This window comes from Schistocerca cancellata, chromosome 6 (assembly GCF_023864275.1).
Source record: "Schistocerca cancellata isolate TAMUIC-IGC-003103 chromosome 6, iqSchCanc2.1, whole genome shotgun sequence".
Lineage (NCBI taxonomy): Eukaryota > Metazoa > Arthropoda > Insecta > Orthoptera > Acrididae > Schistocerca > Schistocerca cancellata.
Genome location: NC_064631.1, coordinates 325,611,173 through 325,627,526, shown reverse-complemented (window position 1 = coordinate 325,627,526; position 16,354 = coordinate 325,611,173). Strand labels below are relative to the sequence as shown.

General features: G+C 39.0%; 1 protein-coding gene across 1 annotated transcript in view; it reads right to left on the bottom strand.

Moving 5' to 3' along the window:
- Positions 1-15,653, bottom strand: part of LOC126190965 (non-lysosomal glucosylceramidase) — a 250,969-nt gene extending 235,316 nt beyond the window's left edge. The window contains exon 1 of the mRNA XM_049931627.1: positions 15,415-15,653. Within this exon, the coding sequence (XP_049787584.1) occupies positions 15,415-15,644 (230 nt within the window). The 5' untranslated portion in view covers positions 15,645-15,653. The remainder of the gene's footprint in view (positions 1-15,414) is intronic.
- Between the last annotated feature and the right edge of the window lie 701 nt (positions 15,654-16,354).

Here is a 16,354-nt window from a genome sequence, read left to right as displayed (position 1 = left end):
CACTTTGTTACAGGAAATGTTCAAAACGTCCTCTGTTAGCGAGGATACATGCATCCACCCTCCGTCGCATGGAATCCCTGATGCGTTGATGCAGCCCTGGAGAATGGCATATCGTATCACAGCCGTCCACAATACGAGCACGAAGAGTCTCTACATTTGGTATCAGGGTTGTGTAGACAAGAGCTTTCAAATGCCCCCATAAATGAAAGTCAATAGGGTTGAGGTCAGGAGAGCGTGGAGGCCATGGAATTGGTCCGCCTCTACCAATCCATCGGTCACCGAATCTGTTGTTGAGAAGCGTATGAACACTTCGACTGATATGTGCAGGAGCTCCATTGTGCATGAACCACATGTTGTGTCGTACTTGTAAAGGCACATGTTCTAGCAGCACAGGTAGAGTATCCCGTATGAAATCATGATAACGTGCTCCATTGAGCATAGGTGGAAGAACATGGGGCCCAATCAAGACATCACCAACAATGCCTGCCCAAACATTTCCAGAAAACCTGTGTTGATGACGTGATTGCACAATTGCGTGCGGATTCTCGTCAGCCCACACATGTGGCGGTGAATCGCGGAAGTACAGTACATACTGACGAAACTAAAATGAGCTCTAACATGGAAATTAAGCATTTCCGGACACATGTCCACATAACATCTCTTCTTTATTTGTGTCTGAGGAATGTTTCCTGAAAGTTTGGCCCTACCTCTTTGTAACACCCTGTATAGTCCACCATGGCACTGGAAGGTGGTGGAGGGAACCTGCAGAATGGGTAATAGAAGTTCCAGTAGTGTGCATGATCTAAGACACCTTGCACAAGCTCATCAATAAAATCTGACAGAGAGGAGGCGATGTATCAGCAGAGGCATACAAAAGGCAGTTGGTTCTTCGAAGTGCCCAACTTGGTAGTCTGTATGTCTGTCTGGTAGTACCAAGGAAACAATAGGATCAACGGAACGTGGTCACTGTCACAAAGGTCATCATGTTGTGACCAATGTAGCAAACCTACAAGATTAGGGGAAGAGATCGTTAGCTCTACAGTTGAAAAGGTGTCGAGGGCAGCACTGAAGTGGGAAGGAGAACTGTCACTGAGGAGGCACAGATCATGGACTGTGAGAAGTTGGTCAATTTCAAGGCACTTTCCAAAGAAAGTGGAATTCCTTCACGTAGGGTGGTGTGTGCTGAAGTCCCCAAGCAGGAGAAAGCGGGGCAAAGGGCAGACTTATTGGATTAATGAGGTAAATTCAGCGTAGTGAAAACTGGCATGCCGGGAGGCATGTAAACACTGCAAATGGTGATCACTGAGATCATTTGCACCCACACCACTATTGCCTCCAACAAGGTATGAAGGGGAATCCATTCACAATGACATCTGTACAAACTACAGCACAGATCCGACCACACACACTCTTGGGACTGGTGCGGTTCCAACAAAATGCATGATAACCATGGAGAGTTGGAGAATGGTCACCAGTGAAATGCATTTCTTGGAGTGCTATGCAAACCATAGAATAAGAAGAAATAAAGTGTCTAAGTTCTGACAAATGACAGTAGTACCCATTACAATTCCACTACATGATCACATAACTGGTGGCCAGGTTCGGTGTGCAGGGGGGCCAGGAAGGCCAGTCCTGCCAAAGGATCAATGCCTGTCATCAGTGGGAATGGTACTACATCCAGAAAGATCAGCTCAGAATCTGACTGTGTGGTGGTATCTGGCACCTCCAGGGGCACCAGAGGACCCCTGTCCCGAATCTTATTCGTCTTTTCTTTTCCTTTGTCACCTTTGGTGGGTAAGGTTCATCCAAGGGGCTATCCACATTGAATGCTGAGACAGATGAAGAGGAGACTGCCCTGGGACCCACAGGTTGTTGCTGCTTCAGACATTGTTTAACATCGGGCCTCCAGTCCAGGTGTTGCCAGGGACAGGTATATTGTGTCACCAGTAGACTTCCAGCCAAGGGCGTTAAGTGTTTCTTGAAGAAGGTACCGCAGGAATAATAAGGGAGGAGGGATGGTGGGAGATCAGGTTTGGGGAAGGTTGAGGTACAGGGAGAGGAGGGAGGGCAATGGTCATGATGTTAACGTAACTGGTCATCACATCCACAGGACGTACGTGCTCATATTTCTTCCATGCCTAAGTATATGACAGATGGTCAATAAGTGGATCATCTGTTCTGTCTTGAAAACTGGTGCATGTGGAGTGACATGTTCCACACAATTGACACACAAAACTGGACTTACACAAGGAATACATCCACGGAGTTACCTGTTAACACATTAAAACCATTTCCCTCTGATACAATGAACATATTGTCAATGACGTGTATGGACAGATACAGCAGTTACTTACAGATTAGTAGTGAAGGAAAGAAGTGAGAAGCGATAAGTGTTGTTTATGAAAATTATAACTGCTGCTTAAGCTCTCTCCATTAAGGTCATCCAGAGAATGTAGCTAAGGAACTAAGGGGTGTCAGAATTCAAAATACGAGATTTGTTCAAAATGCCCACAAAATTTTTCTATGTTTATATTTTTCTTATCTTGCATGGTCTCATTCGAAATACTCTCCTCCACAATTGATACACCACTCTCAACGCCATTTCCACTACCAGAAGCAGTCCTGGTATACCTCTTCCTGGATCACGCAAAGTGCCAACTGCAAATTTTCTTTTATCTCATCTATTGTTCCAAATCTTCATCCTTTCACTGGGGATTTCAATTTCGGATATTAAAAAAAAGTCCACAGGTGACAGGTATGGAGTGTACAGAGAATGAGGCAGAACAGTCACTTTGCTTTTTATGCAATAGTCATGCACCAACTGGAATCAAAGTTTAGGTGCATTATGATGCAAGAGCCATGAATTGTCTCTCCACATTTCAAGCCATTTCCTTTTCACATTTTCATGCAGGTGGTGCAACATGTCTCTATAGTCCCTGTGGCACAAATTTCTGATGACCTAATCCTTCAAAATCAAAGAAAACTATCAGCATGGCTTTGACATCTGGCCTGACCTGATGAACGTTTCTTGGTCTTGGAGAACCTTGCCTGAACCATTGTGAAGACTGAACCTTGGTCTCAATTCCATAATGGTAGATCCACATCTCATTACAGTTATGCCACTTATAATTCTCTTAAGTAACATCTCATTCTCATTTGCGCAATCCAAAAGCTCTTCGAAGATTGCGAGGCGAAGGTCTTTCTGATCTTTACTCATGAGCCGTGGAACAAACTTGGCGGCAAGAAAATGCGATCCAAGATGCTGTGTCAGGATTTCATGAGATGGCTCCAACTGAAATGTTACATTCTTCTGCAATCTCTCGGACAGTCACTCTTCGATTGGCAAGCACTATTTTGTTGACATTCCTGACACAATCGCCGTCAGTAGACATCAAAGAGCATTCTGAACAAGGGTAATCGTCCAGACATTTTTAAACCATGTGAACCATTTGTAAGATCGAGTATGGCATAAGCTCTCATCACCCTAAGCTTCCTGCATCATTTGGACTGCTTCTGTAAAGATTTTCTCAAGTTTCATGAAAAATTTAATGCAGATGCATTGCTCCTCTAACTCTGCTATCTCAAAATTCGCAACCTGTTCGACAGCACTGAACAATAACTATCAGACATACAACAATGAAACTTCCGGCAGTTACAAATTAAACAGAGGTGTGTGCAAGGATGCTACCCACATTTCGCTTCAACACACCATTGGTCGGAAATTATGAATGTTCTGGAATTTTAACAGACCTTATACATTTTCTGAAGATAAAGACACATTGATTTACCCCGAGCTAATAGACTTAGTTCCCCCACATGTGTCCTGCTCCATTCAAAGTCCATTGAAGAATGGAAGCCGTTTTAATGGTGTGTGTTGCTCTGTCTTTCCCCATAGTTAACTCTGTGGTGGGGAGAACGCGAAGGAGGGGGTGGTGGGTGGGCATGCTACTACATCTAAATCAATTACCCCGCAGGCTACATGAAGGTGTAAGGCAGAGTTTACTTCTGGTACTACTTCTGGCCCTCCATTCTGTGTTCCATTTGCAAATGGGGTTTGGGAACAATGACTGTCAATAAACCTTTGTATTAGCTCTAATTTCTTGAATTGAGTGTCTTGAAGGTTCCCTCAGACAGACTTCAATATTCATGCCTTCAACAGTATTGTCACTGTCTGAGCCATTACACAATATCAACATCACAGGGCGTGTGGCTTCAGACCTGACCAGTTTGGCCTGTTGATTTTTGTGCTTAACTTGGATTTTGGGGGAGAATTGCAAGCATTTTTACAGAATCACTTTGCTGGCTGTCTTCTAGTGTCTGGTATGAGCGTCTATCCTTTCAAACATTAGGTCCAGCAAACACCATTATTTCACAGGTAGGAAGGGTTGGTTGTTGACTAGTGGTGCAGACTTCCAGCTGCACTGAAACATGCAGGTTTATGGGATCTGCTCAGCTGTCAAAGTGTGGGGGCAAACACTAGACTTCTGTACAGGCTGCTTCAATGCAGAGTACATGACTTCAGCAAACTGGGTGGCTGTATGGCCTTAAATGCCTTCTTCGAATCAGAATATGAGATGCGAAGGGTGAATTTAATCCATATTTTCTTATCTTCTTCTTGCTCCAAACTGGATGAGTTTAAGAGCTATCTACACACACGAGTGTGGCAATACAATGAATACCTGGTTCTTGGGCAGTGGAACCACATCTTTCACATGTATTCTGACTATTACAAACAGTTATGGTGCAGCCATTGTATTGACACTTAAAGCAACAGGACCTAAATTTAGGGAAAAGAAATCTTTCTGCAGTATAGTCAGGCAAATTCTGTAGACTGAATGTCACGATAAAAGACGGTGACTTCTGTAACTCACCGCCAACCCTTTCCATGAACAACACAACAAAAAACCACCTAAATTGCAAATTTCACTTTTTTTACTCATTCTACAACTAGTTTCGGGTTGGGACCCATTTTCAAATCATCATGACACAGTCAAAAAGGGTATTTCCAAAAATGCAAAAACTATATCTAAAATGTGCAAACTAACAGTTTAAGCGCAATACCGGTAATTTAGGAAGTTTTCTACTTCAGTGAACATTCACTTTCCCACTCCTGTACAGTTTCTACAAGACACACTAGGCAGGTTTGCATGTGGTGGGGCAAAAGAGACAATAAAAAAAAGCTGCACTGCTCACTAGAAGCACAAAAAATTATATCAGTCCAAAATTTCCAATAAGACCAGAAGCAAATTATGGGAAAATTTTAACCCTATTATCATCAATAAACAAAGCGGCAATGATCCGAAACTTTATTATTTATGTAGGTACCAAGTACATGAAAAGCATAAGTTATGCCAACCCCCCCCCCCCCCCACACACACACACACACACACACACACACACACACACACAGTATTTGAAAAAGCAGGAATTGGTTGATAAGACAAGATAAAAGCCTGGGGCCTTGAGGAAACAAACTACAAGGTGTCCATAAACTCCCTTTATAACTTCAAAATTTTATTACAATGGCAGTTGTTGAAATATTTTAACAAAATTTCTTTTACTGTAATCACTGTTTACTAAAGTTTTTATACATATAAAAATTTTGTGTTTCAGAAACTCTGTTAATGGAAGAAACTGTACCTCTATAAAATGGCAACTCCTCAAGGGAAGGCACAATGTGTGTGGTGGTTTATTGAGACAAATTCAGATGTTCAGACTCAACGAAACTTCAGAAAAAAGTTTGGAAGAGATCCACCATCGTGCCCTTCAGTCAGTTCATGGCACAAAAAATTTTTGGAGACAGGGACAGTGTTGGATAAAGGGAGGAGCAGGTGACCAAGAACATCCAAGGAAAACATCGATCGCATTTTAAACGTCTTCACTCGTTCACCTACGAAGTCCATCTGCACTGCTGCCAGACAGTTGCAACTACCACGTTCAACTGTGCATAAGGTCCTCCACAAGAACTTACAGTTGTACGCTTACATAAGTTCAACTGTTACAGAAACTTGAGCCAAATGACAAGCCAAAACAGACAGAGTTTGCACTCAACATGTTTGAACGCCTTTTGGAGAATGAAGCATTCCTCAAGCGAGTTTGTTTCAGTGACGAGGCAACTTTTCATGTTTTTGGGACATTAAACAGACACAATGTGAGAATTTGGGGATCTGAACACCCCCATGTGACTAGGGAGCTTCACTGGGATAGTACAAAAGTGAATGTGTGGTGTGGAATCATGTGCAACTGAATAATTGGTCCATTTTTCTTCAACGAGTCAACAATTACTGCATATGTTCACCTCGACCTTCTGACCAAATGTGTAGACCACAACTGATTGACTCACAACCAACTATCTTTTTCCAGTACAATGGTGCACCACCACATTGGGGACTGTATGTCCGTCAGTTACTCAATGAAACATTTCCAGCCAGATGGATTGGGAGGGAGGGGCCAATTCCTTGGCCACTGCCTTCGCCAGATATCACTCCCTTGGACTTTTTTTTTTTATAGGGATATGTAAAAGATATTGTGTATCAAACACAGATACGGGACACTGCTGACTTGAAGCAAAGAATTCGTAATGCCATTACTATCACTGAAGATGCTATGCTACAGCGAACATGGCAAGAAATCTAGTACTGTCTTGGTGTGCTTCGTGCGACTAAAGGCGTCCATATAGAGGTCTGTTAAACACTGACAAAAAACTTTTATAAACATTGATTACAATAAAAGAAATGTTAAAATATTTCAACAACTGTCATTGTAATAAAATTCTGAAGTTCTAAAGGGACTTTATGGACACCCTGTACATCCTGAAAGAGAGAGGGAAATGTTCAGAGGGAAATCGTACATCTTTCGTCTCAAATTAAGGAATGATTAAACTTAATTCCATTTAAGGATATGTTTATTAAGGAAGAATAAGTTTCTTGTATCAAAGTAGGAGAGAAATTATTTATACTATTATTTGGTGGTCTCACCATGGCAGATAAACAGCCAATGATAAAACCTCAGGCTATCAGATATAAAAATGTCCTGAGTGCAGTTCCAGTCTTCATTTATAGGTTAAAAATGCTATCTGGCACAAGAATTCAGGTAAAGAACACAACTCATCTTCAAAAAAGGTTATTTGAGAGACTTTTGTTACTTAAAATATACTGTAATATATAAGTTTATGTGATTTTTATTTTACATTCAGTTTTTGTACTTTCCTATTTAAACAAACAATACTCATTATTGAGGGGGGAAAACATGGTTCAGGGCCAGACTACAGATCCGAAGGGCTGGGGTTCAAATACTGGTCATTTCTGGGGTTTTTATCTTTCACTTATTTCTTTCATCTCTGGCAATGTTTGTTAATATGAAAAAGTGATGAGTTATATCATAATTTCAAATCCACATTAAACTGTAGGTCCCACTAACTGGTTGTGCAGATCAGTTCAATGTAGAAGCAAGGTAATGGCATCCTAAACCTCACTAACCATATCCATTAAAGTGTTGTAAGGTTAGAACTAATCTACAGGTTGATGGCAGCTTTTCTGACAACAGAATGCCTTAAATTTCTGAAATATTTATATTATATTGCTTATGTGAATTATATCAGAGCCTGATACATTTAATTACTGTAATGCCTCAATTTTCTTGAGAACCTTGTATGTTGTTCTAGAGATGGAGTGATTTAAATTATTGTATAATCTATTACAACCCAGATTTATGTATCTGAAGATGGTAATATATGCTGCCAAAACTAGTAATTCACTAATATATTAACATAGCAATGTTGGGAAAGTTTTCATATGAAGACTACAGTGTGAATTTATAGATTGCCTCCTGCACCAACTGATCATGTAAGGTAAACACAATATTTTAATACATTCTACAGAGTTGCTGTGTACATGTGTTGCCTACCCACATCTGATTCCACTCTGCTCTTACGTTATATCCTTGAAGCCTTTGTGGAGGTTGGTTTTGGTCCTAATATTATAATTACATTTTGAACTTTTTAAAGAAAAGATAATATTAATTGCTAAAGAATATTCATGAGTATATGTACTGTGAAACAGATGTAAAAGAATGTTCAATACAAGTTGTTGGCTTTGACCGGTGACATAGGAAACATGAAACAAATGTCATAAAAAAATATGGCAACCACAATGTGATGTTATTGGTGACTTTTTCAAAATCAGTTTTTTCTGCTTTCCAATTCATTGACTTGGCCAACTAACAATGAAACTTTGAACATATGCGCCAAAAGGTGACATGACATCAGTCATTAACATTAAATCACTTGTTCATACCACATTCCTCTTGACCTCTGTGAAACTTTTAAAAGAAATTCAAGATTTTTTAAAGAAGTCTGTGGGTGTTGTAGAACTAAATGTTATCCATGATTCAAGTCTTTTAAAAAAAATATTTTGTAGCACATTAATATAACGAAAAATGCATAGTAAACTTTTTTTAACATCAGATTACCTGCAGCTGGGGTGCAAAATTGCGCAAGAAGCCCAGAACTGGAGAAGTCATAGCCAGAGATGAGGGAGCAGAGTTACAATACTTCTCGCAGAGGTGTATTGCCTTTGACACCTTGTGAACATTTTCCACATGCATATAATTCAAATAAACAGCAAATAACACATACAATCATCATTGTACAATGGTGTGTGAGATGTAGATGAATCATGGAAACATAACTTTTAAAAAGACACTGATGGGTCTCATCTCTTCTTTTACCCAATATTATCATCTTAACAATACACAAAAAGTCCTGCTGGGAACACATTCCACATCACGGACATCTCTATGGATAACAATTACAGTACCGTGGGCACACTGGACGAGTGTATTCCCCTGACAAAGCCTCTCAGGCAACAATCTCACTGTTAATGTTGAACAGACCTATTTAACTGGTGAATTCTTTGATATCTGGCCCAATTTGTGTGCAGGTGGACATCCCATCTCTAGCAGTGGCCACTCCAATGCATAAACCACTTTTGTGACATTGTTCCACTGCAGAAAGTATGAAAATTGTGCATGTAAAACAAAATAACTTATCTGCTAATGGTTCACATTTGGTGCCATTTCATTATTTGTGACATGACACTTCAGCATTTAGCAGTTGAGACAACACTTTTAACGAATAACGTTTTATGGTCCAGACACAAAATGGTGATGGCAGTTACAACAGATCATTCAGATACTGAGTGAACAGCCTATTTCTACTTTATCTTTAGTATGTTTAAGCAACACCCATTGCTGTAAAGTACAGGATTTTTACTGGTGGTTGCAAATATCCATGAGTACACACACCACAAATGCCACTGTCTCCTTACACCATTAAAACCACATATGTTGAATACGATGTCAAACACAAAATTACTTCATGCAAAGAGCAGAATTTTTGTAAATTATAATACTTATGTCTTCATTATTTTCTTACAACCACTGAACACATAGCTGATAGTAAGTTAATTATGAATAATGCCATCAGACTTTCCCTGAAAATGGAAAGTGTAATGCCCTCAAATTGTCATATAGTAAAGGATTTAACATAAATCAAAAGCAGAGGAATAATACAAACCCTATATCATGAACAGTATGAGTTATGTAAGACATTCAAACACTAACAAGACTTTCAACACCATAGATTTTCAATGATTATTATGTCAAAGAAATTGTGAAATATAATATGGAAAGACATTTACTGTGCATGACAGACATCTCTTGTTATGCCGCATTATTCACCAAATATGCTGTATTTACAATGGTTCCTGAAACCCAACTTATTCATCAGTAGAGTAAATACAGCTCAGTTCAATTACTGTACCACAACAAAATTCTCAAATCCCCCATGTTGCACACTCAGCACATCTGTAACAAAACAATTCATTTATACACCCTTCTTTTCATAACAGATATGCCAGTGGCAACAATTTTGATTATGCATCCCCAATTCTCCCCCCATGAACCACAGCCACACAACAGCAACTTGGCAAGGTGGGATGATTTGTGTGTCTCACTGGCACAACGGAAGGGTATTGGTGGAGAGGCCACAGAAACATATGGTTTCAGAAGAGGGACAGCAGCCTTTTCAGTAGTTGCAGGGGCACTAATCGGGATAACTGACTGATCTGGTCTTGTTGCATCAGCCAACATAGCCTTGTTTTGCTGGTACTGCAAACAGCTGAAAGCAAGGGGAAACACTTCTGTAATTATTTTTCCTTAAGGGCATACAGCTCTACTGTAAGGTTAAATGATAATGGCATCATCTTGGGTAAAATAGTCCAGCATTTGGATCTCCAGGTGAGGATTATTCGGGAGGATGTTAACATTGGGAAAAACAAAACTGGCATTTTATGGGCTAGAGCCAGAAAACTTAGATCCCTTGATTGGGTAGGTAAGTTAAAAGAGAATTTAACAAGGGAAATGGTTAGGCTGAAGTTATGTATAGTGGGAATCTGTAAAGTTCAGTGGCAAGAGGAACAGGACCTCAGTTCAGGTGACTACAAGGTTATAAATACAAGATGAAACAAGGGTAATGCAGAGGCAGGTCTAATGATGAATAGTAATCTGGGTGAGCTACTATGAACAGCCTTATGAATGCAATATAGCCAAGGTAGACACAAAGTCAGCTTTGCAGATGGAGAGTGAAAGAATGTATGATAAGAGAAATTATTCAGATAGTTAAGGGTGACAAAAATTAATCATGATGAGAAACTGGATTAATATAGTAGGAAAAGGAAGGAGAGGACAAATAGTAGTAAAATATGGACTGTAGGAAAGAAATGAAAGAGGAACCCACAGAGGTAGAATTCAGCACAGAGCAAAAGTTAATAACTGCTAACACATAGTTTAAGAATCAAGTAAGAAGTTTGTATAAGTGGAAGAGACTGAGACACAGAAAGGTTTCAGACTGATAACATAATGACAAGATAGCTTTCCGAACCAACTTTTAAACTGTAAACAAGGGCATGTATAGACTCTGAACATATATTTACTTGTTATGAACTGTAGATTAAAACTGAAGAAATCGCAAAACGGTATGTAATTAAAAAAAAATGGAACTTGGATGAGATAAAAAAAAGTCAGAAGGAGTTTGAGAGTTTTTCAAAGGGAGTACGATACAGAGTGACTGCAACATGGAAAAGAATACAGTACAAAATGAATGGATAGCTTTGAGAGAGAAATAGTGAAGGCCGCAGAGCGTCAAATACGTAAAAAGACAAGGACTTCTACATACATACTCTGCAAGCTACTGTATGCCGTGTGGTGGAGGGTACGCTACACCACTGCTAGTCATTTCTTTTCCTATTCCACTCACAAATAGAGGAAGGTAAAAACGACTATACATGCCTCCACAAGCTCCCTAATCTTACCTTCAAGGTGCTTACGCGAAATATATGTTGGTGACAGTAGAATCATTCTGCAGTCAGCTTCAAATGCCAGTTCTCCAAATTTTCTCAATAGTGATTCTCAAAAAGATCGTTGCCTACCCTCCAGTGATTGCCATTTGAGTTCCCGAACATCTCTAACACTTGCATGTAGCCTGAACCTACTGGTAAAAAATCTAGCAGCCAGTCCCTGGATGGCTTTGATGTCTTCCTTTAATACGACATGGTGCGGATCTGAAATACTAGCAATACTCAACAATGCATTGCATTAATTTCCTACATATAGCCTTGTTTACAGATGGGCCACACTTTGTCAAATTTCTCTGAATAAACCCAAGACGATCATTTGTCTTTTCTACTACTATTCTTACGTGCTCATTCCATTCCATACTGCTTTGCAATATTACATCTAGATATTTAATCAACATGACTGTGTCAAGCAGCACACTACTACTGCTGTTCGGTACTGAATTTAACTAATGGCAGGATACGCAGTAAATGATGGAGCCGAAAGTGTCTAGACTTTAAAAAATGAGACTGACAACAAAGAACAGTATGGCTAAGCAGAAAGGGCTAGAGCCAAAGTTAACGATATATATGCTTATGTAATTGAGGGAAAGATAGATAAACACCTACAAAAAAATTGGGAAAAGAGAAGCAGCTGTATGAATATTAAGAATTCCAACAGAAGGAATATGTAGATGGGCTATAAGAGGGAAATGAAGTTGAAGGCAACATTATAGAACAGAAAGAGAAAGTAGATGAAGATGAGATGGGAGGAATTTGGCAGAACACTATAAGACCTAAATCAAAACATGGCCCCTGCAGTGGATGACAACCCATCTGAAATATTTATATACTTGGAAGAGCCAGCCATGACAAAACAATTCCACCTGGAACGCATAATGTATGAGATAGGCAAAATATTTCAAGGCCTCAACAAGAATGTAATAATTCCAATTCCAAAGAGAGCAGGTGCTGACAGGTGCGAATGTTCCACATTATCAATTCAATAGGTATTGGTTACAAAATACCAACAAGAATTATTTACAGGAAGGAAAAACAGAGGAAGATAAGCTTGGGTTACAGTGGAACATGACAGGCAATACTGATCCTATGACTTTTCTTAGAAGATGGTTTAAAGAAAAGCACATATGTGTCTATAGCATTTGCAAACTTACAGCAAGCTTTTGACAATACTGAGTGGAATACCTTCAAATTCTGAAGGCAGCAGAGGTAAAATATAAGGAGCAAAAGATTCTTTCTAACTTGTACAAAGACCACACTACATTGTAAGTGTCTAAAGGCATGAAAGGAAACCAATAATAGAGGCAGTGAGAGAGTTGTAGCCTCTCTCCAATATTATTCAATCCTACACTGAGCAAGTAGTAAAGGAAATGAAAGAAAATTTGGAGAAGGAATAAAACTTCTGCGAGAAGAAATAAAAACTTTTGAAGTTTGTCAATGACAATGTAATTCTGTCAGAGACAGGAAAGATGATTAGGGTATAACATAGTGTCGACAGCAATGCCACTAAAGACTGAGTATGAGCTAAGATTATGAAAGGACAGGGAAGGAGATCAGCTGTGCCTCTTTCAAAGCAACCATCTCCGTATTTGCCTAGAGCAATTTCGGGGAAATTACAGATCACCAATTGGGGAACTGATTCGTTGGCCTCCTGAATGAAGGTGCAGTGAGCTACACCCTGCACCATCTCCCTCTGTGACAGCGAAGGACTTCGAAGAACAGTTGAAAGGAATGACAGTGTCTTGAAAGTAGGATATAAGATGGTCTCTGTGTAAGATGTACAAAGCAAAACAACGCTACAGGAATGTAGTCTAATTAAATTACATTAGGAAATGACACACTACAAGTTGTAGATGAGTACTGCTATTTGGGCAGCAAAATGATGGCTGGGGGCAAAAAAAAAAAAAAAAAAAAAAGTTGGCAATATGAATTTCTGCATTAGGAGGACTTTCCTGAAAGAACACGTCTAGAATGCAGTCTTGTACAGAAGTGAAATGAGGGCAATAAGTAGTTCAATAACAAGACGAGACAGGGGAGAAGAGCTTTTGAAATGTGGTACTATAGTAAAATACTGAAGGTAAGATGGTATATTATGTGGCTAATAAACAGGTGCTGAATAGAATGGGGAAGAAAAGAAATTTGTAGGCTAGCACAAGCTGACTAAAAGAGGGGATTGATTTATAGGGCACATCTCGAGACATCACGAAATTGTGATTTTGAAACTGAAGGGAAGTGTGGGGGGTGAAAACTATAGAGGGAGGTCGAGTGGTGAATCAATATGCAGGTTCAAATGGATATCGGTTGCAGCTGTTATTTGGCACTGAAGAGGCTTGTATAGAATAGACTAGTGTGGAGAGCTGCGTCAAACCAGTCTTCAGACTGAAGACCACAACAAAAAAACCATATGCAATCGCCTGCCTTATTAAATTTCAACTATATCTGCCAAAAATACTCAAGTGTGTTCACATATTGAATGAAGTTAATAACTGCAATTATTAATCCCAAACAATTAGCAATATAGATATACGATTTCAGTATTACCAATAAGACGCAAAACATTTTCTTCCACAAAAAAAATTCTGAAACAGTTATTGCATAATAACAAACTTAGAGCAACTGTTGTTAATGCTGTACCTGAAAGGGATTGCTATTTGTCATTAGATAAAACCAATGATTTAATGAAAAGTTTTGTGTAATCATCTATCAATAAGTAGGATATTGGTTCATACTTGCAACACAGACCTTCACGCAAGTTCTTCCAACGAAAATAGAATACACTCTTTCACACTAGCCCTCAGTGAAATTTAGTTTTAAAATTTCTTAAAAAAGTGTTTGTTGTGCAGTGGGAGTGGCAAGCCTGTCTCACGCTTGGTCATCATTTAAAAAACACATTCAGTCTTTGAAGGGTTTCAAACTCAAAGCTTTTTCACCATTCCAAATCGAATGTCATTAAAAGTAACATGTTGCTGCAGTATCTCAAAAACATTCAGTTATGCACATTACCAGACTCCAATGGAGAATATCCGTATCATGCACCTAATGTACAAACGTCTTTGAGCATCAAATTAATATTAACCGACGAAAGATTTCTCAAACAGATTATGAAAAGATGCTAAATCTTTCCACACTGCTGCTACTGTTTATTGCAAATATTAACAACCTTTTTCCAAAACCACAACTGTGATTTCATAATGATTGCCAATAATAGCTAGACCTATCGGTACATCAACTGTTTGGTGTACGATGCCAATAATGCACTAAAAATGTTCCGAATTCATTCACCAGTACACACAAACGAGAAAGAATAGGTAATACCAGTTTTATTCATTTCCACAACCTACAAGACTTCTGCAAACACATTTCGTATCAACATTCACTTAGAAGGAGTAACTGTACCAATTACACTGCACATCCCTGGAGGCTTAAGCGTCAAGCTGAACTGGAGAAATGTTTTCCTTATACTACAGATTGTGTCAACGTGGTTTCAAGAATTAGCACCTTAAATGATAGGCAAACATTCTTGGAAATTACCAATGTGTTACAAACATTTCATGACAATTTTTGTTTAAAATGTTTCGACCAAACACGTTTCCGACGTGTAATGCGAGGAACAAATATTACACTGCGGGGCGTAGTTTAGAGTTCAAATACTTGCACGAGGCAATGTCTTCAACACAAAGCAAATAAGTATTTGGATTTTGATTACTTATTTAATACAAATAACATATTTTCATAAAAATCTTCTTGTACACTCGGCAGTTTGCACCAGCCTGAAACTGAAATTTCGTACTTTTGACAACCTTTATTGTCGTAAGGCAGAAGAGAAACTTATGGGAAGCCAACTCGGTTTGGAATGTTTACTACTTTCTGAATGAATTGATTGACGTTTCCATGACAGTTGTTTATATTCGATGTAAAGAAGTGTAGCTTGCCCTGTATTCAAACTTGTGGAACATGTGCACTATAAGTAAATGAAAGCAGGTATATAACAATAACAGCGTACCGCGATGTCAGAGGAAGGAGGGCTACCACTTGTTTTAGCGTCGGTACAATATGTGGATTTCTCCTCTCTGGAAATACGTGATCCAATTTAACTTTCCAACCAAATTGTGGAACTGCAAAACGTGTAGCATTACTGCCGAGCGCACTGCTTCCTTCGTCACCCATATTCATCAAGTATCGAACTACCACAACGCCCTTGTGTAAATCTCGAACCCATTTCATAGCTCTCATCTCATGAGATTTCTGACAACCAGAGACGATTACTTAATGCTTACGTACACGACCAAAGGTCTTTGCTAATCAACGAAAGACGGCGTACTGTTTTACATTTTATTTTTAATTGGCCTTCGACGCTGCTACACACTACAACCATCACATTAAGAAGTTTTCAAATTACAAAACACAATGATCTTTTCCAGCATACGAACGACGCACGGTACTGCAACGGCAACTGGAGCAAGACTGTGATCAAGAAGTCACAGTTGCTGAAAAATAACAGCTACAAATAAAATAGTTTCAATAAAGCTCGAAATAGTAATACAAATTTCTAAACTAGAAAGCTTTGCGAAACTAGACTGTAAGGTGCAAAGTTTTTATAAGCCCCCATGGGGGCTCGCATACTTCTCGATACCAGCGTAACATATGAAATAAAGACAGATTTTGATTTTTTAAATGAGGAGTGCTCTTTTGAAAGTTGTTGTGTTGAACTAAAAGACATGAACACAATAGTCATATCAATTTACAGAATTCCGGGAAGTGCAGTAACTGCAACTTTCTTGTCCAAACTACAGTATCTTCATATTAAACTTAAGAAAGAAAGTAGGAAAAATATCATCACACCAGCTGATTTTAATGTAAATATGATAAGTCAAGACAGTGTCTCAAAACAGTTTGTTGACATAATTCAGAACTCTGGTTTTAAACTAAATTTTTGTGAATTC